General features: G+C 36.1%; 3 protein-coding genes and 1 non-coding gene across 6 annotated transcripts; 1 reads left to right on the top strand and 3 right to left on the bottom strand.

Moving 5' to 3' along the window:
• Nucleotides 1–178: 178 nt before the first annotated feature.
• On the bottom strand, nucleotides 179–252 carry TRNAI-AAU. The gene has a single exon. It is a non-coding gene; the product is annotated as a tRNA-Ile (tRNA).
• Nucleotides 253–878: 626 nt separating this feature from the next.
• LOC109193503 (acetylglutamate kinase, chloroplastic-like) lies at nucleotides 879–2,979 on the bottom strand. 2 transcript variants are annotated; one of them, XM_019344350.1, is made up of 3 exons: nucleotides 2,912–2,979; nucleotides 2,809–2,876; nucleotides 879–2,204 (listed from the first exon to the last, which is right to left on the bottom strand). In XM_019344350.1, exon 3 carries the CDS (start codon nucleotides 2,089–2,091, stop codon nucleotides 1,057–1,059), a length of 1,035 nt encoding a protein of 344 aa, XP_019199895.1. In that variant the 5' UTR covers nucleotides 2,092–2,204; nucleotides 2,809–2,876; nucleotides 2,912–2,979; the 3' UTR covers nucleotides 879–1,056. The 2 variants fall into 2 exon arrangements, with proteins under 2 accessions (XP_019199895.1, XP_019199890.1); XM_019344345.1 differs by having other exon boundaries at nucleotides 2,809–2,970.
• A 6,011-nt stretch (nucleotides 2,980–8,990) lies between these two features.
• Nucleotides 8,991–12,833, bottom strand: LOC109193481 (autophagy-related protein 13b). 2 transcript variants are annotated; one of them, XM_019344329.1, is made up of 4 exons: nucleotides 12,504–12,833; nucleotides 10,952–12,305; nucleotides 10,634–10,824; nucleotides 8,991–9,808 (listed from the first exon to the last, which is right to left on the bottom strand). In XM_019344329.1, exons 2-4 carry the CDS (start codon nucleotides 12,290–12,292, stop codon nucleotides 9,469–9,471), a joined length of 1,872 nt encoding a protein of 623 aa, XP_019199874.1. In that variant the 5' UTR covers nucleotides 12,293–12,305; nucleotides 12,504–12,833; the 3' UTR covers nucleotides 8,991–9,468. The 2 variants fall into 2 exon arrangements, with proteins under 2 accessions (XP_019199874.1, XP_019199867.1); XM_019344322.1 differs by having other exon boundaries at nucleotides 10,916–12,305; nucleotides 12,504–12,832.
• A 4,481-nt stretch (nucleotides 12,834–17,314) lies between these two features.
• LOC109193865 lies at nucleotides 17,315–21,972 on the top strand. Its single transcript, XM_019344698.1, has 2 exons — nucleotides 17,315–18,043; nucleotides 18,118–21,972. Exons 1-2 carry the CDS (start codon nucleotides 17,315–17,317, stop codon nucleotides 21,970–21,972), a joined length of 4,584 nt encoding a protein of 1,527 aa, XP_019200243.1.
• The last annotated feature ends 2,758 nt before the right edge of the window (nucleotides 21,973–24,730 follow it).

Here is a 24,730-nt window from a genome sequence, read left to right as displayed (position 1 = left end):
AATTGAAAAGTAACCTATTAGCTAAATCCACACCAATTGAATAAAGGAAAAAACACTATGTAAAAGAAGGAGCACCAGATTTGATGTACTGGAGTTACAAAGCTGGCGACTGAAGATTGCTTTTTGGGTTTAAAGTAGGAATTGGCTCATGAAGGAGAGCAGCAAGAAAATAAAACATTGGCCTATGCAGGTCTCGAACCTGCGACCTTCGCGTTATTAGCACAACGCTCTAACCAACTGAGCTAATAGGCCATATATTATAGTAATGATTTTTTAACATAAAATCCTATTTCATCGTCTTATCTTATGCACAAAGAACAAAACACGGCAAATCACAAAATATAAATAAAAAGAGTTTTTTACACTTTTAGTCCCACAACTATAGTGTCACTAACAATTTTGATTCACGACTTTTAAAATTTGTAAAATTGATTTACGATTATAATTTTCTTAGCAAATTTGATCCTTGCGGTGCATTTTTCGTTCAATTTTACTCATCATTTTAACATGGGTAATATTATCTTTTCCATCTCACAAACTAAAGATATAAATAAATAAATATATAAACACAGCTAGTGATAATCACTGTATCACTAGTTGTGTTTATTTATTTATTTATGTCATTAGTTTGTGAGATGGAAAAGAAGACAATATTACCTATGTTAAAATGGAGAGTAAAAGTTTTCAGTAAAAATTGAACAAAAAATACACCGGAAGGACCAAGTTTGCTAAGAAAGTCATAATCGTGGACCAATTCTACAAGTTTTAAAAGTCGTGGATCAAAATTATTAGTGACAATATAGTCGTGAGACCAAAAAAAAAAAAAAACTCTAAATGAAAACAATCGAACACTAACAATGCAGTCAGTGATGCAGCAATAAGAAATTCAGAATGCCTCATTGCCCAAATGGTGCAACATTAATTACTAAAACAAACATTTGTCCGTTGAGTAAATTTCAGCTCAGCTTACAAGCAAATAGTAGTTCTTGAATAAAGCCAAATTGATCAAACTGCTTAACAATACGGGTTAACCACTGGTATTATGTGCACCGTGATTTACCCAGTAATCATTGTTCCAGCTCCTTCATCAGTTAAAATCTCAAGTAGCAGGGAGTGCTCTAGCCGGCCATCAATGATACTAGCAGTCCTTACCCCTTGAGCCAGAGACCTCACACAACAATTCACTTTAGGAATCATCCCACCACTAATCTTGCCATCATCCATCATCTTCTTCACTCCTTTGATATCAACCTCCTTCACCAAACTTCCTGGATCATCTCGGTTTTCCAAAATCCCAGCCACATCCGTCAAAAGGATAAGTTTTTCAGCTCCTAATGCTGCTGCCAACTCCCCTGCTGCAGTGTCTGCATTGATGTTGTATGATTGTCCCGACTTATCAGCTGCAACAGAGGCAATCACTGGGATGTGATAGTTGTCAATGAGGGGCCTCAACACATTGGTGTCTACACTTTGAATCTCACCAACGAAACCAAGCTGTGCAGAGTTTGGGGAGGGTCGGGCAGTTAGAAGCTGGCCATCAATACCTGATAACCCGACTGCAGTTGCCCCTGCCTTGTTGATCAAGGCGACAAGATGTTTGTTAACCTTACCCACCAACACCATGGACACAATCTCCATTGTAGAGGCATCAGTTACACGAAGCCCATTTAAGAAGTTGGGTTGGATTCCCAAACGTCCAAGCCACTGGTTGATCTCTGGACCCCCGCCATGGACAAAAACAATGCGGAGGCCAACACAAGAAAGGAGGACAAGATCAGTAATAACAGAAGCCTGAAGGGCTTCTGATTTCATTGCAGCTCCTCCATATTTTACTACAATTGTCTTGCCTCGAAACTTCTGAATAAAAGGCAATGCTTCTGAAAGGATTTTGACTCGGGTTGGTGCTGGTGTTGAAATGGTTTCTGGTGCTACAATAGATTCCAAGGAGGTCTTGAGGCATGAGGTGAGGAAAGGCTTTTTGTTGAATTTTGTACTGACAGGGATAGATTGTGGGAGGCTGAGATTAGGATCACGAACACGAAAGGCCTTTGAGATAGGGGAAGACAGAGGGAGGGTATTAGCAGCCATCATTTCTTCCTTTTTCCCTCTCCTTGATGTCAATACATAGGGCAACGATTTGTAACAGCAGATTTTTCTAGAAGTTCCAAACTTCAAAGCTCTGGATTATTAGTAAGATTCACAATCTGCAACCAAACCCAAAAAAAAACAGTAAAAAGCTAGAACTCAAATGTGAACTATCTATCTAAGCAAAGTAATAATCTAGCATCTTTATAGGTATGAATTTCAAAGATTTATAATAAAATTAGTTTCTCCTCAGCCTCTAGTCTCTGGCTAGCATCACCCCGGCCCCATTAGTAAAAGGCTAAAGCATACATACTACCACGCTTTTACTTGAATAAGCGTAACAGCAACTGGTAACAGAGAATCATGATAGATAGAAATCCATGGATGGTTTAATGAGATGAAACAGCATCTAGCAAATTGAACAGAAGCAATGGTCCATAGCTTCCTGGCTTCCCTCCCCACCCCTAATCCCCTCTTAGAATAGGTAATTGGCCAGTTTGAACAAAGGCGCCGCAATCTTCAACGGCATTAAGGTGCTCAAGTCTTGAACTATTACAAATTAACTGATCTCAAAGTTGAATAGGACAAAGAGAAGGGGTAGATTAACCCACACATATGCGGCTTTATGTTTTCATGTTAATTTAATTGAGCTAAATAACTATCCCCTCCATTGGAAGATTAAAACAAAGCTGGAAATAAGTAAAATGGACGACCGAGGAGTACCTTCGAGAGAGAGAGAAGAGCGGCAGCCGGCAGGTGGATGATGGTGGCGCCGCCGCCAAAACTGGTGACACAGAAGATGGCAACTGGCAAGGGGAGAAACCAGATTTCTCCAACTCTCAACTTCACCGTTTTCTTATTGCTAAATTGTGTTTCATTATGCACTCACGAAATCAATAAACCCTTGACCCCTAAATAGGAGTAATACCAAATACGAAGCCATAATTCATTCCATTACCTACTCTATCCGTTTATTTTCCCCATCCACTTTTATTTTTTTAGGGGAATTGTTATAATATTATTTTGTAATAAATTATTTAACTCTAATGTCATTATATATATATATATATATATATATATATATATATATATATATATATATATATATATATCTACTATCTACTATCTACTATCTACTATATACTATACTATACTAATAAGAGCCCAAGAGAGTTAGGCCTATAATGGGTAGAAAAAATGGCGGTCACAGATTTTAATCAAATGAATGGCTCAGATTAATTAAAAGATTGATCAGATTTAAATTTTACACTAAAATTTCCTAAAATACCCACACACCGTTACTAATTCCGTTAAAATTTTAAGAATTGCCGTTAGTTTACTGTTAACTTACTCATTGATTTCAATAAATAAAGGTCTTAGGTTCGAACCTCATCCCAATCAAAGTTGACATAATTAGTACTCTATTTTACTCTTATTAAATTATATAAATAATAATTTAGTAGTTACAACAAAAAATAATACATATGCATTTCTTTAATTTAGAATTATGTGTTCACAATGCCTTTATTCAAAAAAAAAATTATTCATTATCAATCAATTAAATAAGAGAAATAATTTTATTAGTTATATTGTCTTTATTTTTCTTCAATATAAAAATTCTTTATATTCAAATTTATTAATTGATTATATTCGCTACATTATCCTTACAATGTCTTTATTCAGTGAAATTTTTTTATTAATTATCAATAAATTAATTAAAAGAAATATTTTCATTAGTTATATTGTCTTTATTTTTCTCAAATGTAAAAATTTTTACATTCAAATTCATCAATTGATTATATTCACTACATTATCTATTATCTTTTTTTGTGCACTATTTTTCTAATTAAATATCAAAGTTATAATACAAAATAATGCTATATATTTATTTACCAAGTATTTTATTAATACCATGAAAAAATTAAAAAGATATAATTAATAAAGTCAACCCTATTAACTACTTGAGAGATTTCGTGACAACGAGAGTATTCAAATCACACAACAAATTGAAGTGAGAACTACCTCGCAATGTCCTTGTTTGACAATCAGCAGTTAGCGGTTAACGTTAGCGGATTATACTAGCGGATTTGACCAACGAATTTATTTAATTATTAACATTGGGTAGAAAAAATGACCGACCAAATTATTAAATCAAATGAATGGTTCATACTGTTCAGGTTTTAATTTTTTCTTTTAAGATTTTCTAATTTATCTTTAATTATATGATTATCCATTTAATTTTTCCGTTAATTCACCGTTAGTCTAATTCTAATATTAAAGTCTAATATAGAATTATAACTACACCATTAATCTAATTCTAATATTAAAGTCTTAATAGAACTTAACCACAAATCCTAATGTCGGAATCTCCTCAAACAATATTAGTATATATTTAATATTTTATGTCCTAATTTTTATTTGTTCTCCCTTATGTCCCGTATTTGGTTTCAACGATACCTATACAATTATTTTATTGACAATTATAATCAATCTTGACTATATTATCTTGCATTTGTAAACTTAGAATTACCTATTTAACCCGCACGGGCTTAGCTCAATGGTTTAGTGGGTAGTATTTGGGAGAAGAGACGAAGGTTTGAACCTCGGCGGCGGCAGTGCGGGAATTATGTCCAAAGTGGGCAGATTCCTTGTGCGTATCAGCATTTGGCCCTGTCTGCTGAACCATTGAGTCACCGTGATTTACAACTTCCCGCAATGCTCTATCGGGTCGGAGTGTGGGGGGCCCTTGGGGTTGGGGACTCAACCTTTGGGAGAAGAATTACCTATTTAAATACGCAAATTCAACCTTCAATTATCTATGCATGAGCAATTTCAATATAATCCTGTCTTAATATACTTTAAAGTACTTATTCAAAAAAAAGCATTGGGCATTATCCCAATCGCGCAATGTGCGTAAAAAACTAGTATATTAATAAGAGCCCAAGAGAGTTAGGCCTATAATGGGTAGAAAAAATGGCGGTCAAATTTTTTAATCAAATGAATGGCTCAGATTGATCAGATTTTAATTTTTCCTTAAGATTTCCTAATTAATCCTTAATGAATGTGATTTTCCGTTAAATATTATCTTTTCCGTTAATTTCTGTTAGTTTACCGTTAACTTACTCATTGATTTTAATAAGAATTTAAAGGTCTTAGGTTCGAACCTCATCCCAATCAAAATTGACATAATTAGTACTCTATTTTACTCTTATTAAATTAATTAAAAATAATAATTTAGTAGCTACAACAAAAAATAATACATATCATTTTTTAATTTAAAATTATGTGTCTACAATGCCTTTATTCAAAAAAAATTATTCATTATCAATAAATTAAATCTTCAATATTAGTATATATTTATAAATATTTTATGCCCTAATTTTTATTTGCTCTCCCTTATGTCCCGTATTTGGTTTCCACCATATCTATACAATTATTATATTAACAATTATAATCAATCTTGATTATATTATCTTGCATTTGTAAACTTAGAATTGCCTATTTAAATACGCAAATTTAACATTCAATTATCTATGCATGAACAATTCCAATATAATCTTGTCTTAATATACTTTAAAGTAATTATTTAAAAAAAATATTGGGCATTATCCCAATCGCGCAATGCGCGTAAAAAACTAGTATACTAATAAGAGCCCCAAGAGAGTTAGGCCTATAATAGGTAGAAAAAATGGCGGTCACAGATTTTAATCAAATGAATGGCTCAGATTGATTAAAAGATTGATCATATTTAAATTTTACACTAAAATTTCCTAAAATACCCACACACCGTTACTAATTCCGTTAAAATTTTAAGAATTGCCGTTAGTTCACCGTTAACTTACTCATTGATTTCAATAAAAAAAAAAAAAAAAAAAAGTCTTAGGTTCGAACCTCATCCCAATCAAAGTTGGCATAATTAGTACTCTATTTTACTCTTATTAAATTATATAAATAATAATTTAGTAGTTACAACAAAAAATAATACATATGCATTTCTTTAATTTAGAATTATGTGTTCACAATGTCTTTATTTAAAAAAAAAAATTTATTCATTATCAATAAATTAAATAAGAGAAATAATTTTATTAGTTATATTGTCTTTATTTTTCTTCAATATAAAATTCTTTATATTCAAATTTATTAATTGATTATATTCGCTACATTGTCCTTACAATGTCTTTATTCAGTGAAAAACAAATTATTAATTATCAATAAATTAATTAAAAGAAATATTTTCATTAGTTATATTGTCTTTATTTTTCTCAAATGTAAAATTTTTTACATTCAAATTCATCAATTGATTATATTCACTACATTATCTATTATCTTTGTTGTGCACTATTTTTCTAATTAAATATCAAAGTTATAACATAAAATAATGCTATATATTTATTTACCAAGTATTTTATTAATACCATGAAAAAATTAAAAAAATATAATTAATAAAGCCAACCATATTAACTACTTGAGAGATTTTGTGACAAAGAGAGTATTCAAATCACACAACAAGTGAGAACTACCTCGCAATGTCCTTGTTTGACAATCAGCAGTTAGCGGTTAACGTTAGCGGATTATATTATTAACATTGTATAAGTATGGGTATTTTAGTGAGAAATATACAAGCGGATTATATTCAAATTTTTTAATTGCACTTTGACCAGCGAATTTATTTAATTATTAACATTGGGTAGAAAAAATGATCGCCAAATTATTAAATCAAATGAATGGTTCATATTGTTCAGGTTTTCATTTTTTTTCTTTTAAAATTTTCTAATTTATCCTTAATTATATGATTATCCATTTAACTTTTCCGTTAATTCACCGTTAGTCTAATTCTAATATTAAAGTCTAATATAGAATTATAACTACACCATTAATCTAATTCTAATATTAAAGTCTTAATAGAACTTAACCACAAATCCTAATGTCGGAATCTCCTCAAACAATATTAGTATATATTTCATATTTTATGGCCTAATTTTTATTTGTTCTCCCTTATGTCCCGTATTTGGTTTCAACCATACCTATACAATTATTTTATTGACAATTATAATCAATATTGACTATATTATCTTGCATTTATAAACTTAGAATTACCTATTTAACCTGCACGGGCTTAGCTCAATAGTTTAGTGGGTAGTATTTGGGAGAAGAGACCAAGATTTGAACCTCGCCGGCGGCAATGCGTGAATTATGTCCAAAGTGGGCAGATTCCTTGTGCGTACCAGCATTTGGCCCTGTCTGCTGAACCATACGCAAATTCAACCTTCAATTATCTATGCATGAACAATTTCAATATAATCTTGCCTTAATATACTTTAAAGTACTTATTTAAAAAAAAAAAAAAAAAAAACTAGTATATATATATGCACACACTACTCCATAAATAATAAATTCAGAATTCAAAAATGTCCAGAATAAAATATCAAACACCGATAATATTATTCAAATACAAAATACATTATAAATTACAATACAATATTTATGAATGATGAACTACATGATAGTACTCCTTTACGTTCTCTCATATTTATATACTGCAGCAATTGGCTGTGAACGTGGACAGTAGCAGTGTGTAGAATCAACGAATAGCAATGAAGACGGCACACAGAAGAGCCTGAATCTTGAGATATATGAGTGTTGAAACTCACACAATCATGCACAAACACACAATATGCGATAACCGTGCGTAGAATCAACGAAGAGCGATGGAGACATCCTGAGATGTATGAGCATAGAAACTCACACTATCAACTCGCACTATCAATCTATCATGCACAGATCCACCAATGGTATAACTTATTTTAAATTGTAAATAAACTATAAACTATATTTACTTATTTTTTTTTATATTTACTGGAAGGTGATACCCGAAGAAAAGCAACTAAGCTACAAGCTATTAGCAGGTTCATGAACAAAACGACATAGAGGAATCCCAGAAGTGTCATCCTCCAGAAAGCCTCCCAGCGTCGCCGGCGGGTCAGTAAGAACATGGAGGCCAGCCAGGGAATGTCTGGAATAACTCGCGATGCTGTCTGCTACCCTGTTCTGTTCCCGAAGAACGACGTTGATCTGCCAAACTTCTATTATACGGAGTTCCTTCTTGCATGCCTCAAGGATATTGTGAGCCGTGATGCATGGGGGCTTTGATCCTGCCAAGTAAGATACTACCTCCTCAAAGTCGGATTCGAAGATCACCTTAATATAGCTCATGGGTATGGTGAGTTGGATGCCTTTCAACAGGGCCCAAGATTCAGCTTCAAATGGCAAGCAATTCCCGATGGTATAGGTGAAGCCACGTAGCCAAGTACCTGAATGATCCCTGATAACTCCACCGCAGGTAGCTCCAGAGCTGCTTCCATGTCGCTCTTCCAGTAGATCTTAACGAACCATTTGCCCTTCCGAAAGCCTTACAGGTCTGCTCAACTTGCGCTCGAATCCAATCAAGTTTCAAGGGAAGTGGCTTCGAGGAGCCATTAAACACAAATTCGTTTCTCCACTTCCACACCCACCAGATCGTTGTGGCGAAGAGGGTGCTGGGCATAGAGGGAGACCGGTCTCCGAGGAGCCATTAAACACAAATTCGTTTCTCCACTTCCACACAACCACAACCACAACCACACCCACCAGATCGTTGTGGCGAAGAGGGTGCTGGGCATAGAGGGAGACCGGACTTTGCCATTCTCTAAGGGTGCCGAGCATGTAAAACATGAAGAGTTTAAAATAATAATTTATTTTAAAACGTTATATTTAAGTAGCGTTTCAAAATAAAATAGTACTCCGTAACTACTAACCTTTAAACTAGCTTATATACGGAGTAACAAGCAATGTAAGCCAAAATCTAACGACATTTTTGAACGGCACAGGTAAACTTACAAAGATGCCAGTAATCAAATCTGACCATCTTTTTGAGCATACATACAACCCTTCACGCCAACTTTATCATATCTGTCATACTTAAAATTATATTCCGTATAATATTTACACAACATATGAAGAAACCATTATGTACAATATATATAGTATATACATCCTGCTGCCTAATGCGTATCCCAGCCAAGGCTTTTTTATATCACCACATGCTGAAAAACCAGCATCCTTACAAAGACACATCCCCCCTCTCTTTTTCTCTATTAAATATGTGTTTGTGTGTGTTCAGATGTATATGAAAAATTCAGCTCACATGCCCTTTAGCTAGGAGAGTCCTATGCCTAGGACTCAGAACAAATACGCCCATGGTATGTACATCAAAAATACGCCGACTGTTAACCCTTGACCTTTTAATACAAACTGCGGCAAAAATTTATAGCAGAGTGATACTTTGAAGACACTACTGGTGACTTGAACTGGACATTTCTTTAGCAAAAGCGACATGGGCCTCTACTACATCTCAGACTTTCCACCTTGCTTCAGAAGCAAGTCTTTCATATCTCTATACCCACGAAGCTCCTCTAATGCGTCAGAAGTAGTTTTCGCAGGGATGTTCACAGAAGACGCAAAATTACTAGTAGAAGAATGTTGTGCTCCTCCAGGCTTATCAGATATCTGCACAGGATTTATGGTTCCAGGTGTAGAGTCTTGCAACAGGTTCAGTGAATCAGAGTCTTGGCGAAGAGGAGGAGCCTTCTTTAGCATAGAAATAACTGTGCCTACAGAAGCATGGGACTTCCTGGCCAGAGAAACTCCTCCACTTTGATGTCTTGCTTGGTTAAATGAACTCAGTCTGGGAAACAAAACAAAGGAAGAGAACCGTTACTCAGTTGAAGTAGTAGACACATTCAACTTGAACCCAAGGAGAATTTCACCCAACTACATGTAAGTTTCAGAAATTTAACATTTGGCTACTACATTCACAGATATTGAAGATATAGTTGCGAATGTGAGAATGCCAATGGGCTAGTTAAATAGATTAAACATTTTGAAATCAAACACACCTAAATACTCGCACACACAGACACAGATAAAGCAGGTGTATGTGTGCAATAGAAAAAGACACTAAACAACACTTTCCTTCTAAGCATTTAGTAAGCCGCCAAGTGTAAAATAAAATTCTAATAAAACCTCTATTTACTGATTCCTATCAGCCACCACTACCACTACTGAGTCACGATTCCAGAGTCAATATTCATGATGTCTAAATAAAAAATGTTAAATTTTTCATTACATACTCTATTTTTATCACTATATTACTTTAGCAGAAAAGTATCATGATGATCAGGACTTGCCATCTTACTATGCTATCAGAGATGGAAAGACCAAGTTCAAGAGTGTAATTCAGAATTATAAAACTTCTGTGAAGGTGTCCTGTCAAAGCAGGAGATGTGCTATATTAATACATATTACAGATACAATGAAAGTGAGGAAAGGAAAGAAGAGGAAGGCAAGAAAAAATGCTTCTAAATCAAAAGAAGAGATCATAAACAAGAAGTACTGTATATCAAAACTCCTATGAAGTTTAATACCATGTGTGCATGCAATTTATATGAATGATACAAACATCAATTAATGGAAGGAAGCTGCAAAGAAAATCCTGCAAGGTTAGAATTACCTTTTACCAGGGTCTGTCATGTCATCATCATCCACAACAAATGGTCCAGAAAACTCAGAATCATCGTAATCATCCTGAAATGACAACCGGCTAGAGCTTCTGGAGAAAGATTTCTGTGGTGAGCTGTTTGTTTGCATCTTAAACACAGACAATTTATCACCATCATCAACATCTTTTGAAGATGAGAAAAGCTACAGCAGACAAAAGAATACTTTGTAAAATTCCCTTAATTTCCATTTCACTTGGGGAAGGTAGTTCAATTTAAGCTAGATTTCAAAATACCTTATCAACCAACGAGCTGCTCTTGAGCAGCTCCACCTGTACATCCATTTTTGTAGAAGTAGGTCTGATGCCTTTCGAGGGGGGAGAAGGGGGCAACATTTGATTGTAGACTCGAAAAGGAACACTCAAGAGCCTTGATTCAGGGATATTAACAGGAGCACTTCCAGACCGTAAGAGAGCCTTCCGTATGCAACTACTAGGAGTGTGGGTAGGTGGTGACAGAGATGGTGATGTTGAAAATGTAGGGGATGGCAAATACTCATCAAAGCTAGTATTTTTGGTATGAACTTGTGGTGTATCATCAGGCAGATGGCGAGATCTACTAGTTGGGGGGAGGTGTCCAGCACGCATTTGATTAATTGAAGACTGTGATTCTGAATAAGTGGGTGAAGGTGATGGGATAGCAGAAGGTGGTGATGCTCTATACAAATCAGAACTCCAGCTATGACGCCTTTCAAGAGGAAATGATAACTGGGAGAATTGTGGCACAGGAGCAGATGGAAACCGCTTAAGAGGTTCTGCCATTGGGCTCCCAACATAATCCGGAATGAACTGAGGAGACATTGGGGTTGAGGGTTCAGAACTGAAATCAGAAAGTGATGAATGATACCAAACTGAAAGACAAAGCCTGCCACAAGATGTGTCCACCGGAGTGAACACAAATTGCTGCATTTCAGCCTCCTCTCTACGTGTAAATGGTTCAGCAAATGATGAAACTCGTGGACAGAGGTTATATGTTCGAATTTGAGCAGATGATGTGAGGTCTCGATATAGCTTATAGCCAGGCAAAATCCGAAGGGCAACATACAAAGACCTTAGCAACAAGGTTGTCTTTTTATACAAAATCTGTGAACTAGTGCAACTTGATCTCTTACTCCCAGAACCATGACCACTATTAGTCTTCCTACTCTCATACTGTATAATCCATCTCTCAACAATCTTCTCTTTCTTCCCCTCAATGCCAAACTCATCATGCTCCAAATTCCAATACCTTTCTTTAGACAAACTCCGAACAGGCTCCATTTTAGGGGAGCAATTCGGAGCATCCCAAGCATTAGGTCTTTGCACTAGAACTACGTCTATGAACATAGGCTCAAGGTTACTCTGTCTCCAAAAATCTATATTCTCAAGTGCGGCACTGCAATCTTTGAGTGCTAAATTAAACCATTTATCTCTAGGCCGAGCACTGGAAGAGGAAGAGGAGGAAGAGGATGGTGATGAAAGACATTGCTCACCGCTATAATTCCGCGAAGAGACGTAAGGGCACCTGGATTCAAGTATTATATGAAGAGTCTTTGGGAAAAACTCAGTAATAATCTGCTCCATCTTAGCAGGTTCTGAGTGCTGCTTATTACTATTGCCGTGATGTGATGCCATAGCGTTCAGCAATCTAAACACAAAAAAATCCACAGAAAAAGGTATCAATAACTACCCTGGAGATCAAGCAATAGAGCAGCTGGATTCGATAAGTCAATATACAGAGAATAAAAGCCACAAAAGTGCAGAGAGACAACCAAAATTGAGTCCAGATTAAAGCAGAATCGCAGAAGAAGAAGAAGAAGAAGAAGGAAAAAATGAGTGGACTTACTGTTTGAGGGCTTAAAGGGGAATTCGTCTACGCGGAGAGAATTATATCCACACACATACACGTACGTATCTTATATGAACATAGAATTGTATGGATTACCAGGCAAAAAACTGAAGATGAAGAACCCTAGGCGGCGATGATTATATGGAGAGAGATAGAGGGAGAAAGGAGTCATTGAAAGAGAAGAATTTCCGTGGTTTTTGGGTTTCGGCTTAAGAGAGAGAAAGTGATAGAGGGAGTGGCAGAGCAGTAGAGTTTTTCCGTCGATAGGAGAGTGAGAATTGAGAAAGAGAGAGGCAATGAATTGAAGACTGAATAGGTATTTACCTTGCACCACTTACGTGGTAACTGATTTTTTAAAACCGCACTTCTTCTTTCCTTTATTTTAAGACGATAATGGTTACTTATGATATAAAACATAATACTTGTTACATAAAATTAGTATTTTCACTCGTGCGATGCACGGAATGGAATAATTGTAATATATAAGAATATTTAAATCGATATATAATTATTTAAGCACTTATCTTTTCTGACAATTCCAAATTTAATTATTATGATTTATTCTATGTTATAATTCTTAAGTTAATATTCTTACTATTATTATTAACACTTAATTACTTTTAGATATTATTATTACCACTTATATTATTATTATATTATTATTACTATTAGTTTCTTTTCAAGTTCTGTTAGTATATAATGGTCGTGAGGCACAATAATAATATAATCATAATTAAATATTCTTGTATTGTATTCCGTGAGTCACAATAATAATATAACAAAAATTACATATTCTTCAATTCTATATTCTTCTAGGATTTCTATTACCATTATTAATTATTTCATAATTTACCATAATTAAATAATTTAACCAATTATAAAGAAAGATTATTAAATAATGCACGGGACAATTTTTTAATAAAAATTTTTAAAAATTCATTAATAAAATATAATGTTCTCATAGTTTTTTCTTAGAAATTATTTAATAAAGCATTTTTTTAAGAAATTGGTGGGCGGATAGATCTCGAAAAAATACGCGATTTCAAAAAACCATTTGTTCAAAACGGACAACCGAGTCAAAAGTTATGCCGTGCCGAAGTTTTGACACATTACAACTTAAAAAAAAAAAAAATTAATCGCCGGTTCACCCGGCGAGGTGGCCACGGAAGAGGCCGATTCCGGCCTTCATCGCCGCAGTCAGCGGCACGATTTTTGCAACACTGATACATAGTATAGATATAGATTACAATAGGAATAGTATTACACTGTTTTATAATATTAGAATAGAATTTTAACGCATATAATTATTATACGAATGAGAAAGTAGAAATCAATATATTTTATTAGAAAGTGAGATTTTTTAGGAATTGGGCGGGAAGTTAAAATTTCACAATTTTGTTATTATAGATAGTATAGATAGATAGATTGATTGATTAGAATAGGAATAGTATTACACTATTTTATAATATTAGAATAGAATTTTAACGCAGAATTATTGTATGAATGGGAAAGTAGAAATCAATATATTTTATTAGGAAGAGAGATTTTTTAGGAATTGGGTGGGAAGTTAAAATTTCAGGATTTTGTTATTATATATAGTATAGATAGATAGATTGATTGATTACAATAGGAATTGTATTACACTATTTTATAATATTAGAATAGAATTTTAACGCAGAATTATTGTACAAACGGGAAAGTAGAAATCAATATATTTTATTAGGAAGAGAGATTTCTTAGGAATTGGGCGGGAAGTTAAAATTTCAGGATTTTGTTATTATATATATAGTGTATATATAGTGTATATAGTATAGTATAGATAGATAGATAGTATAGATAGATAGATTTAACATCAATTTAAAATAAATAAATAATTACTTATAATAGATATTGTTATATACTAGTATTTGCACCCGTGCGATGCACGGCCATAAATAATAATAATAATAATAATAATAATAATAATCCTTTATATAATAAAGCTATATGGTTTGGGAAATAATTAATGTTACAATTAATGCCACAACATCCTTTATTAAAAAACAAAAAAAAAAAAAGAGCACAACATTTAAAAAATAAAATAGCTATATATTATATAATCATATAAAAAATATACTTTTGAAAAATAAAATAGCTATATATTATATAATCATATAAAAAATGTGTTCAATTAGAGTTTAAATTTACACATACAAAATTTAAAATTTGCTTTCCAAATGTAATTATCTTAGTTATTATTCGTATTGTGAAAATTATAATATAGATGAAATACAATTAAGAATAAATCAATGTAATTATGTAAATTCTCTCTATAAGTTTATTTGAATATGCACATAATTAGAGATTATATTAACTATACAAAATTATAATTTTAATATTAATTTTAATTTTGTATTCTATAAAAATAATAAATACTTGACCAATGGAAGCTCAAAAATATTATTATATTAAATAATTTAAAATATTTTAGTTTTTCTATTTTTTATTTATATGTATAATAACATAATTTTTTCTCGTGCATCGCGCGGGTGAATTACTAGTTAAACAATATAACATAATAATAAAAAATAAGAAAATATGTACAGTGAAAAATTATTAAATAATAATTAATATTGAAATTGTATTACACATTATTGAAAATTTCTATACGAAATTTTTAGTTGTACTCATAAATTTCATTATCTCCACAAATCAAAATTTTTTATTTTATTTTTGTTTTGTTTTTTGAAAACAACATAAATCAAAATTTCTAATCCCCTTAGATTACTTATTCTAAAAAGTGCTGCGTACATTTGACCTTTATTAAAGACAAACTTTTTCAAAAACAAATTCACATGCGATACAGAAAATTTGTTGTATATAGTACAAAAAGTATATAAATTTAATTCAAAAAAAGTTTATACAATAATGCTAAATATATTATAAAAATATATGAATTTAATTCATATTATTTTTTCAATTTAGAAAAAACTTAACCAATAAATAGAAATTATATATATATATATATATATATATATATATATATATATATATATGTGTGTGTGTGTGTGTGTGTGTGTGTGTGTGTGTGTGTGTGTGTGTGTGTGTGTGTGTATATTATAAATTAAAAAATATAAAAATAAATCAATATAAATGTTATTTCATAATATTTAATAACTAAATATATTACTTAATATAATAAATTATTGGTCATAGTTTCATTTTTTAAAAAATAAATAATCAACCCAAAACTAATCCAATAATGCATCCCATAACCTGAACTCAATAAAATCATATATAAATGAGTTGATGTTGTTTGATTTTTTTCATTTTATGAGAAGATAATCCCATAACATGTACACAGGAAAAAAAAAAAAAGAAGTTAAACATTAAATAATTGCATAAATATTAATCAAATGGTTTGTAACCACAAATAGAGGTATATATATATATATATATATATATATATATATATATATATATAATACACTTTGTATATATAATATATATCTAAAAACATAAAGAAACAATTAAACTCTGAGATGTATACTGTGGTAGGAATGGAAACGCTCTCTGAACAACGATCGGAAGAAGATCGCGATCTGCTCGAGCGGAGCACGAAGAAGCACAAACGAATGGACGATGTGGTGGAGTCTCATGCAGAGGACGCGATGGAGATGGCGCAGGCGGATATCGACGTCGTACGGGAGACTCCGCTAGCGGAGATGGGGGAAGCCAATGCATCGACGCGCATGCAGGTTTCACAAGTGAATTTAAATATGGCTGTTCTGACTCCTAGCATGTCGCAGGTACCGGCGAATCCATCACGGACATACGCTCAAAGCGTTACAGGTCAGTATCCTCAAGGGATGCATGATGCAGCGGCAGATTCTGAGGATGACACCGAGGTGGAATCAGACGATGAGGATGATGATCCTTTGTGTCCAACCATCCGATTGACTAAGCAGGAGGTAGCGCAGATAAGGGCTCCGTGGAAGAACGCTGTCATCATTAAGGTCCTCGGCAGGAATGTCGGATATGCCTACCTGCTGCGACGCATAACCGCCATGTGGAAGCCTCAAGGAAGCATGGATATGGTTGCTATTGATAATGGATATTTCATCGTTAGATTTGGATCGTTGGAGGACATGGCTTTCGCCATGTACGAGGGACCATGGATCATACTAGATCACTACCTGATTGTCAAGCCCTGGGTTCCAGATTTTGATCCTTTTTCGGATGTTACAGAGAAGGTGGTGGTGTGGGTCCGGATTCCATGTCTGCCAGCGGAATATTACAGCATAATCTTTTTACGCAAGCTGGGGAACAAGGTAGGGAGAACCCTCCGAGTCAACCGGGCCACAAGCAGTTTTTCTCGAGGTATGTTCGCGAGGATTTGTATCGAGGTTGACATCACGAAGCCGCTGATCTCCAAGTTTAAATATAAAGGGCGTGTTCGGTCTGTTGCTTACGAAGGCATACATATGATTTGCTTTGCGTGTGGGATCTATGGACACGCGCCGGAGGCCTGCCCCAAAAAGACCAGAACAGCGTCGGAATCTGGTGATGAACGGGCCATTGCAGCAGAGGGCCAGTCTAAGGAGAACAATCAGAATAATGCTCAGCGGGGAGTCCAGGTAGGCGCAGAACCTTTCGGGGAATGGATGATTGCTCCAGGCCGTAGATAGCGGCCGACGGCTCGACGCGCAGATCGGCCTCTGAAATCCGGGGGAGGCAAGGAGTTACCACGCGGCAGCGCACACGGCGGCAGGGCTCAGGCCTCCAGATTTGCGGCGCTGGCAGTGAATGTAGCCGAGATTGATGACGGGATGGCTGAGGAATGGGATGGGCAAGAGGAGGCAGCACCGGGACAAGCTATAACTCCCCAGGTGGGGTTGGCGGTTGAAGGTCGACCGAGGAGACCCAACGTGGTGGTGAATGAAAAGCAAATCGCGAATGACCCGCCTGGAGTGCGCACAACACAGAACAATGGCTTAGAGGCATCCACGAGTGTCAGACGAGCTGGGGGATCGGGACCACGACGAGCGGCAGAAGAAGATGAGCACATGGTGGTCCGCGGCAAGCAAGGTGGAATGGTTATTCAGGCATCACGGGTGTTCAGTGGGGGAGAAACAGGAGATGTACCGTCACCTGTCTGGCAACCCACCAAGGAACACCACTCCGATCCGCGGAGATTGTGGATGCGGAAGGTGATGCGGTCATGGAACTTGATGGAATGCCAGCGCATGAGGATGAAGTGGGGGCCGACGCCCCTCACTGAGTGTTTGCTTCTTGCTGTGTTTCGGCTTTTCGGCTTTTCTTTGGTTTTTCTATCTTTATGCTTCTTTTCCTTTATCTTATGGATCTGCTACTCTGGAACTGCCAAGGGGCGAGTGGACGGTCTTTCCACCGCGCCCTTAAACACCTTCTCCAGGAATATAAGCCCAATATTTTGGGCATCTTTGAGCCAAAAGTGTCTGGCCACCAGGCTAACACGATTTGCTCGAAGCTTGGGTTCTCGGACTGGGTTCGTGTTGAAGCCGTTGGTTTTAGCGATGGTATTTGGGTCTTTTGGAAGGACCCGGTACACGTGTCTATTCTATACACTCACCCTCAGTTCTTGCTTTTACAGGTGACGCAGTTTGGTTACCCACCGTGGGTATTCGCGCCTGTTTACGGGAGTCCGACTCACCACTTACGACGTCGGCTGTGGAGGGAACTGTCACAATCTAAGCGGGGCGTGTCTGGTTCATGGCTCGTAGCTGGAGACTTTAACTCAGTCACTTCGAAGGAGGAAACTAGTAACTACATATCCTTTTCCACCCAACGAAGCTCGGATTTCGTCACTTGGATTCAGGACGAATGCCTTATTGACCTGGGTTTCTCGGGGCCCAAGCTTACGTGGGTGAAAGATGGGTCAACTGCTGCCTACAAAGGGGCCCGTCTCGATCGGGCCCTATGCAATTTGGATTGGCGTATCCGTTTTCCGGAAGCATCTGTCGTACACCTACCCCGAATAGCATCTGACCATGCACCCCTTCTGGTAAGATTACAAGGAGGCCGACAGCACTCTCATAATAAGCATTTTCTTTTTCAGGCTGCTTGGCTGACACATGAAGATTTAGGCAAGACGGTTCAGCGCCTTTGGAGTGCCGATCAAAATCTCCTGGCAAATGTTGAACAGGTAGCCACAGGTCTTTCAGCGTGGAACAGGGAGGTCTTCGGGAATATACACAAACGAAAGAAGATTATCATGTCACGCTTAAGCGGCATTCAAAAAGTTCTGGCCGAAAACATGCATAGAGGCTTGTTCAAGTTGGAACAAAAGCTGCGACTAGAGCTGGAAGAGATTTTGTACCAGGAGGAACTGATGTGGTTCCAGAAGTCCAGAGAGGAATGGATTACGTCGGGGGATAGAAACACGGCGTATTACCATGCTGCAGCCACGGTCCGCCGAGGGCGGAACAGGGTTGCAAGACTCCAAGATAGTAATGGCGCATGGATTACGACTGATTCCGAGCTGAGAAAGCATATTCAGCAATTTTATATTAATTTGTTTACTGATTGCAGGGAGGGGGCGGAAGGCCAACCTTTAGAAGCACACTTTCCTCGGCTTAGACACATTGACTGGGCTGTCTTTAATAGGGAAGTGACAAAGGAAGAAGTGCACGAGGCTGTTTGTGATATGAAACCTTTTAAAGCTCCGGGACCAGACGGTCTTCCCGCAGGCTTCTACCAACACACGTGGGACGTGACTGGGGATAACATATTTGCGATGGTCTCTCAGGCTTTCAGACACGGCCAGATACCGGAAGGCATCAACGACACCCTTGTGGCTCTCATTCCTAAAGTGCAGGTCCCGGATACTATCAAACAATTTCGCCCCATAAGCCTCTGCAACGTCAGCTACAAGATCCTCACCAAAACCATTACGAACAGGCTGAAAAGTATTTTACCACGGATGGTAGTTCCGTTCCAGAGCTCTTTCGTCCCAGGTAGACAAATTTCTGACAATGTGATCATGTACCAAGAAATCCTCCACACCATGCGGGAGTCAAGGGGAAACAAGAAATACATGGCCATCAAACTGGATCTAGAAAAGGCGTACGACCGGCTCTCGTGGGATTTCATCAAGGACACTCTTGAGCACGCGGGCTTCAATGAACGGTGGAGGGACATTATTATGACATGCATCACTACTCCGAGGCTTGCTATCATCTGGAACGGTGATAGACTGGAGCCTTTCAGGCCGGAAAGGGGCATTCGCCAAGGGGACGCCATGTCTCCTGCGATATTTGTGTTATGTATGGAACGGCTAAGTCAATTGATCACTGCGGAGGTTGATAGCCTCAGGTGGAAAGGCATTAAACTGGCCGCCTCCGGCCCTACTATGTCGCATCTCTGCTTCGCGGATGACATGGTTCTGTTCACAGAAGCTACTTCAGACCAAGTGGAGATCGTCCAAAATTGTTTAGCTGTGTTTTGTGCGGCCTCCGAGCAAAAAGTCAGCCTCGACAAGTCCCAGATATATTTCTCTAAGAACATGGCGCCAGCTCTTGGAACCGGGATAGCAAGCAAGTTTGGCATCTCTGAGACCAAAGATTTGGGGCGGTATCTTGGTGTGCCTTCTATTCATGGGAGGGTCACATGTCATACATATGACGGACTCCTCGAGCGTATTGCGACTCGGCTTGAGGGATGGAAGGCTAAGACTTTATCCTTAGCAGGAAGAGTGACTTTGGCAAAGTCCGTACTCAATGCTATTCCTGTCTACACTATGCAGACTGCGGCTCTGCCCAAGGGCATTTGTGAAGAAATTGAGAAGAGAACTCGTCGTTTCATTTGGGGCAAAAATGAGCACATCGGAGGTGATAAAATGAGTCTTGCAAGCTGGGATTTGGTGACGAAACCGAAAGAAGCGGGGGGTCTTGGACTGCACCGTTTGCACGACATGAATATTGCTTGTATGGTTAAATTAGGATGGCGATTACGCACCAACTCTAATTCTCTTTGGGCCCAGGTAATTATGTCTAAATACGGCAGTTTGGAGCATGCAGCAGGCAGACGCAAAAGGTCAAATGTCTGGAAAGGAATAACCATGGCGAAGGAAGTCCTCGACAATGGCATCACACATCTCGTCCGGGATGGCAGTGCTACCCAGTTTTGGATGGATAAGTGGATTACGCCTAGACCTCTTTATGACCAGCTCCAGATCCCTTTGGGTCTACCTGATCTCTACGCGACTGTGAGCGCATACTGGGATCAGGACCGTGGATGGAAGTGGGAGAAGTTAGCCGATACGTTACCACAGGAAACTTTGGAGCGTATTGCAGGATACAGGCTGACGGAGGAAGGCATCTCGGATGAATGGGGATGGGGACCGGGCCACCGGGGGCACTTCTCAGTCAAGTCGGCGTATGATTTCATCACCAATTCACCCGTGGACGCAGCAGATACGGATTGGAAAAGACTTTGGGCTCTCCGAGTACCCGCTCGAGTTTCGATGTTTCTATGGCTTGTGAAGCATGGGAGAATTCTTACAAATGCAGAACGCGCAAGGCGACATCTTACTTCTAATGATTTTTGTTTTCGTTGTGCAGGGAAGCGCGAGGATATGGACCACATCTTCCGTGAATGCCCAGCAGCGCGGCAGATTTGGAGCCTGAGTCTCCATACGCAAATGGTCGAAAAGTTGAGAACTCTAAGCTGGCAGGAATGGTTTACGGTGAACCTGCATGGCGCCGCGACGCATGGTTTCGACGATGGATGGCCTGAACGGTTCGGGAACAGACTCTGGTGGCTTTGGCACTGGCGAAACGATGAAGTGTTTAATCATCATCACATCTCAGTCGAGCAAAAGATTGATTGGCTCCGTAGATACGATGCCGAGGTGGCCGGAGCGTTCGCGAAGAAAAGGCGTCCTCTCAATAGGAAGCCTATGACCGTGGAGACCAGTGTGGCTTCGAGGAAACCGCCAAGCGATTGGGTAAAAATCAATGTTGACGGAAGCTGTCGGAGGAACAAAATTGCAAGCTGTGGCGGTGCTCTTCGTAATGACCGTGGTGATTGGCTTTGTGGATTTACATATAAGATAGGACGATGCTCGATCGAAGTTGCAGAAGCATGGGGCGTTTTGCACGGTCTCTGCATGGCAAGGCATTGGGGAGCAACCAAGATCATTCTTGAATGTGATTCCAAGTCCACAATTGAAAGCCTGCGCAGGAAAAAGGATTGGCACGGACAAGTTGACAATATTGGCAGGCTGTGTTTAAGTATGGCAACTCAATTCTCAGAGGTTCGATTCGAGCATATTTACAGAGAACAAAACCAATTGGCTGATAGCTTGGCTACTATGGTGAACGAGGATCAACAGGGGTTACAGATTTTTGAAGAGCCACCCCCGATGCTTGCGAGTGTGATTGAAATGGACAAGATTGGAGCCTCCTTAACGCGGCGCGTTCTTCAAGTCCCCCAATCGGATGTGTAGCTTTGTTTTTTTGGGTATCCCCCTCAGTTCAGAAGAAAAAAAAATATATCTAAAAACATAATAAGTTTCAATACAAGTTATGTCCTTGATTTTTGTCCTTTTTTTATATGCTAATAAATATATACATTTTGCTTTAATTGTTGTACATTCATTTGCATTGGACAAAATCACCCTTACACCGTTATAACACCGTTAGTTTTTAATATATCTACCAATCTTACCATACACCTACATCTATCATATATTTTTCCTATTTTTAATTATTATTTTATTAAAATTATCATATAACAATTAATTTAATTATAAATTTTATTTTAATTAAATATTTATATGAATGTTAAATTATATATGTGTATCATATATATATATATATATATATATATATATATATATATATATATATATATATATATAAATATATTATTTGTGTATCCATATCAATATATCATATATGTGAGTGTTAGCTTAGTATTATTTGTAAATTATTATTATATAAAAATATAATTTTTTTTTTTTGTTTTGATCACTATTCAAATATATGATAATTCAAAAATATCATCACTTTAAAAAATTGCAAAACATAATTTTAACCAATTTTTTAAATTTTGTTACTTACAAATATTTTAATATTGGGCATAAGTTTTCGCGCATCGCGCGTACAAAATGCTAGTTAGTCTAATACGTGTCAATTGTAAATGGTTTAATCTACTTCTAAGTGTAATCAGCATATGAATGCTAATATATTTATTAAAATAAAAAATAATAATAAAGGAAAGTTCTAGAACATGGAATGGACAGTCTGGGCAGAGCTTGAGTGCTTCTTCTCTCTATCTCCTCTAGCCTGCTCGTCTTCTCTCGATCTTGCTCTCTATAGCTACCATTTCTTTGAAATTGCATGCCCACTATGAAAACATCACTAATCTGCTCCGATTACTGAACTACAGCTAATTTGGAAGTGAATTCGAAGGCAGGTATATATTTTCTTCTATGTATAATCTGACAATCATATTGTGTATCTTTGTAATTCGTGTAATTTATTAGTTTATCTCTATGAATTTCTTTACTCTAAAACCACCAACACACTACACACTGATTATGTTTAACGAACTTACCCCCAAAATAGCTTAATCATAGATCTAGGGTTTTATATTCTCCTGATTCATATGCATGTTTTGGTAACCTTCATTATTTGACTTTTATCTACTTGCTTTGTGATTATCAGTGTGTTATTGATTGTTATAGATCTATGGTTGTTTCTTTCTTCTAGTCTTTTCCTAATATTTTTTCTAAATGTGTGTTTTTTTTACAGATTGCATAGGAATTCAACAATTAAACACATTCGTCACAATAAAGATAAGTATTCTAGTTAATTTAGTAGAACTCTTGTTTTTACAGTCCCTTATTTTCCTAAAAATATTTCAAACTAATCATATTTTTCAGATATTGATTGTATATTCTATTATTAATTAGAACAGAATATTGAATCGTATGTCGAAACGGTTATTTAACTTTTGTTGGATTTATATGGTTGAAGAAACAGACTTGTTATATAGCTGCTTTGAAATTATAAATCTTTATACTATTTCATTATTTATATACTAACATTTTTTTTTCCAGAAAATGACATGTGATGAAAATATTTTCTGATGCCTATACTTCACTAAATTCATAAAACATTTAAGATCTTTTTAATGTGAGGCTGGAAATTTGTGTGTGTGTGTGTGTGTCAATATGAAGGAAGTATCCACTTTATTTGTTAATTTGTGGCATTGATGATAACAGTTAAGCTTCTAAATATCATTGATTGATAGAGCTGTTGTTTTTTCTGAGTCACTTTAATGTCACTTTTTTTTTTTTTTTTACATATTTAATTTTTTGTTAATTTAGTGATATTTATCTTTGTTTCTTAATTTTGAGTTTTAAGTATAGTCTTTATGTTTTCAAAGTATATAGCCTTATTTCATTGATAGAGATGTTTTTTTTTTTTTTTTTTTTTTCTGAGCAAATTGTTTTTTTTTTTTTTTTTTTTTTTTACATAATAAGTTTTTTTTTTTTTTTAATTTTGTTTGTTTCTTGATTTTGAGTTTTAAGTAGGCAAGTGATTTTCATGTTAGCTTTCTTCCCTATTTGCCTTATTTCTTTGGATTTTGACATGCCTTTATGTGTCCACTTGCAAACTGTGTCTGATCTCTTGGGTTAAATGTAAGTAGAAATTTCTGAGTGTTCTTTACTTTGGTCTCTCATTTACTTCAATTCTGAGTGTTCTTTACTTTGGTATCTTATTTAATTCATTTTGATTTTTCTTTGTTTTTATAATTACTTATCTACAAATACTGTTTCTTGAGTGTTGACGAAGAAGAAATGACAGAAGAAATGATTTCGTATTTTCTGAGTGTTCTTTACTTTGGTGTCTTATTTACTTCATTTTGATTTTTCTTTCGTTTTATGATTACTTAGCTACAAATAATGTTTCTTGAGTGTTAACAAAGAAGAAAGGACAGAAGAGGACAGAACTAAAGACACAAAATGTTGATGACATTGGATAAATGTAAGCATTTCTGAACCTTATGAATTTATTTGGTTGATTTCAGTAATACTACATTATGGTTTACCTGATGTGCATGATCAAATATTATATCACATACTTACAAAGAGTTGTGTGTACTTTTTTGTGTGTGTTCTATATTGATGTTACTACTTAATCAATAAGTTAGTATTGATCAAACTGCCATGTAAGTAGCATTTATACTTATACTTG

This window comes from Ipomoea nil, unplaced genomic scaffold, assembly GCF_001879475.1.
Source record: "Ipomoea nil cultivar Tokyo-kokei standard unplaced genomic scaffold, Asagao_1.1 scaffold0222, whole genome shotgun sequence".
Lineage (NCBI taxonomy): Eukaryota > Viridiplantae > Streptophyta > Magnoliopsida > Solanales > Convolvulaceae > Ipomoea > Ipomoea nil.
This window is presented reverse-complemented; position numbering and strand designations above follow the sequence as displayed.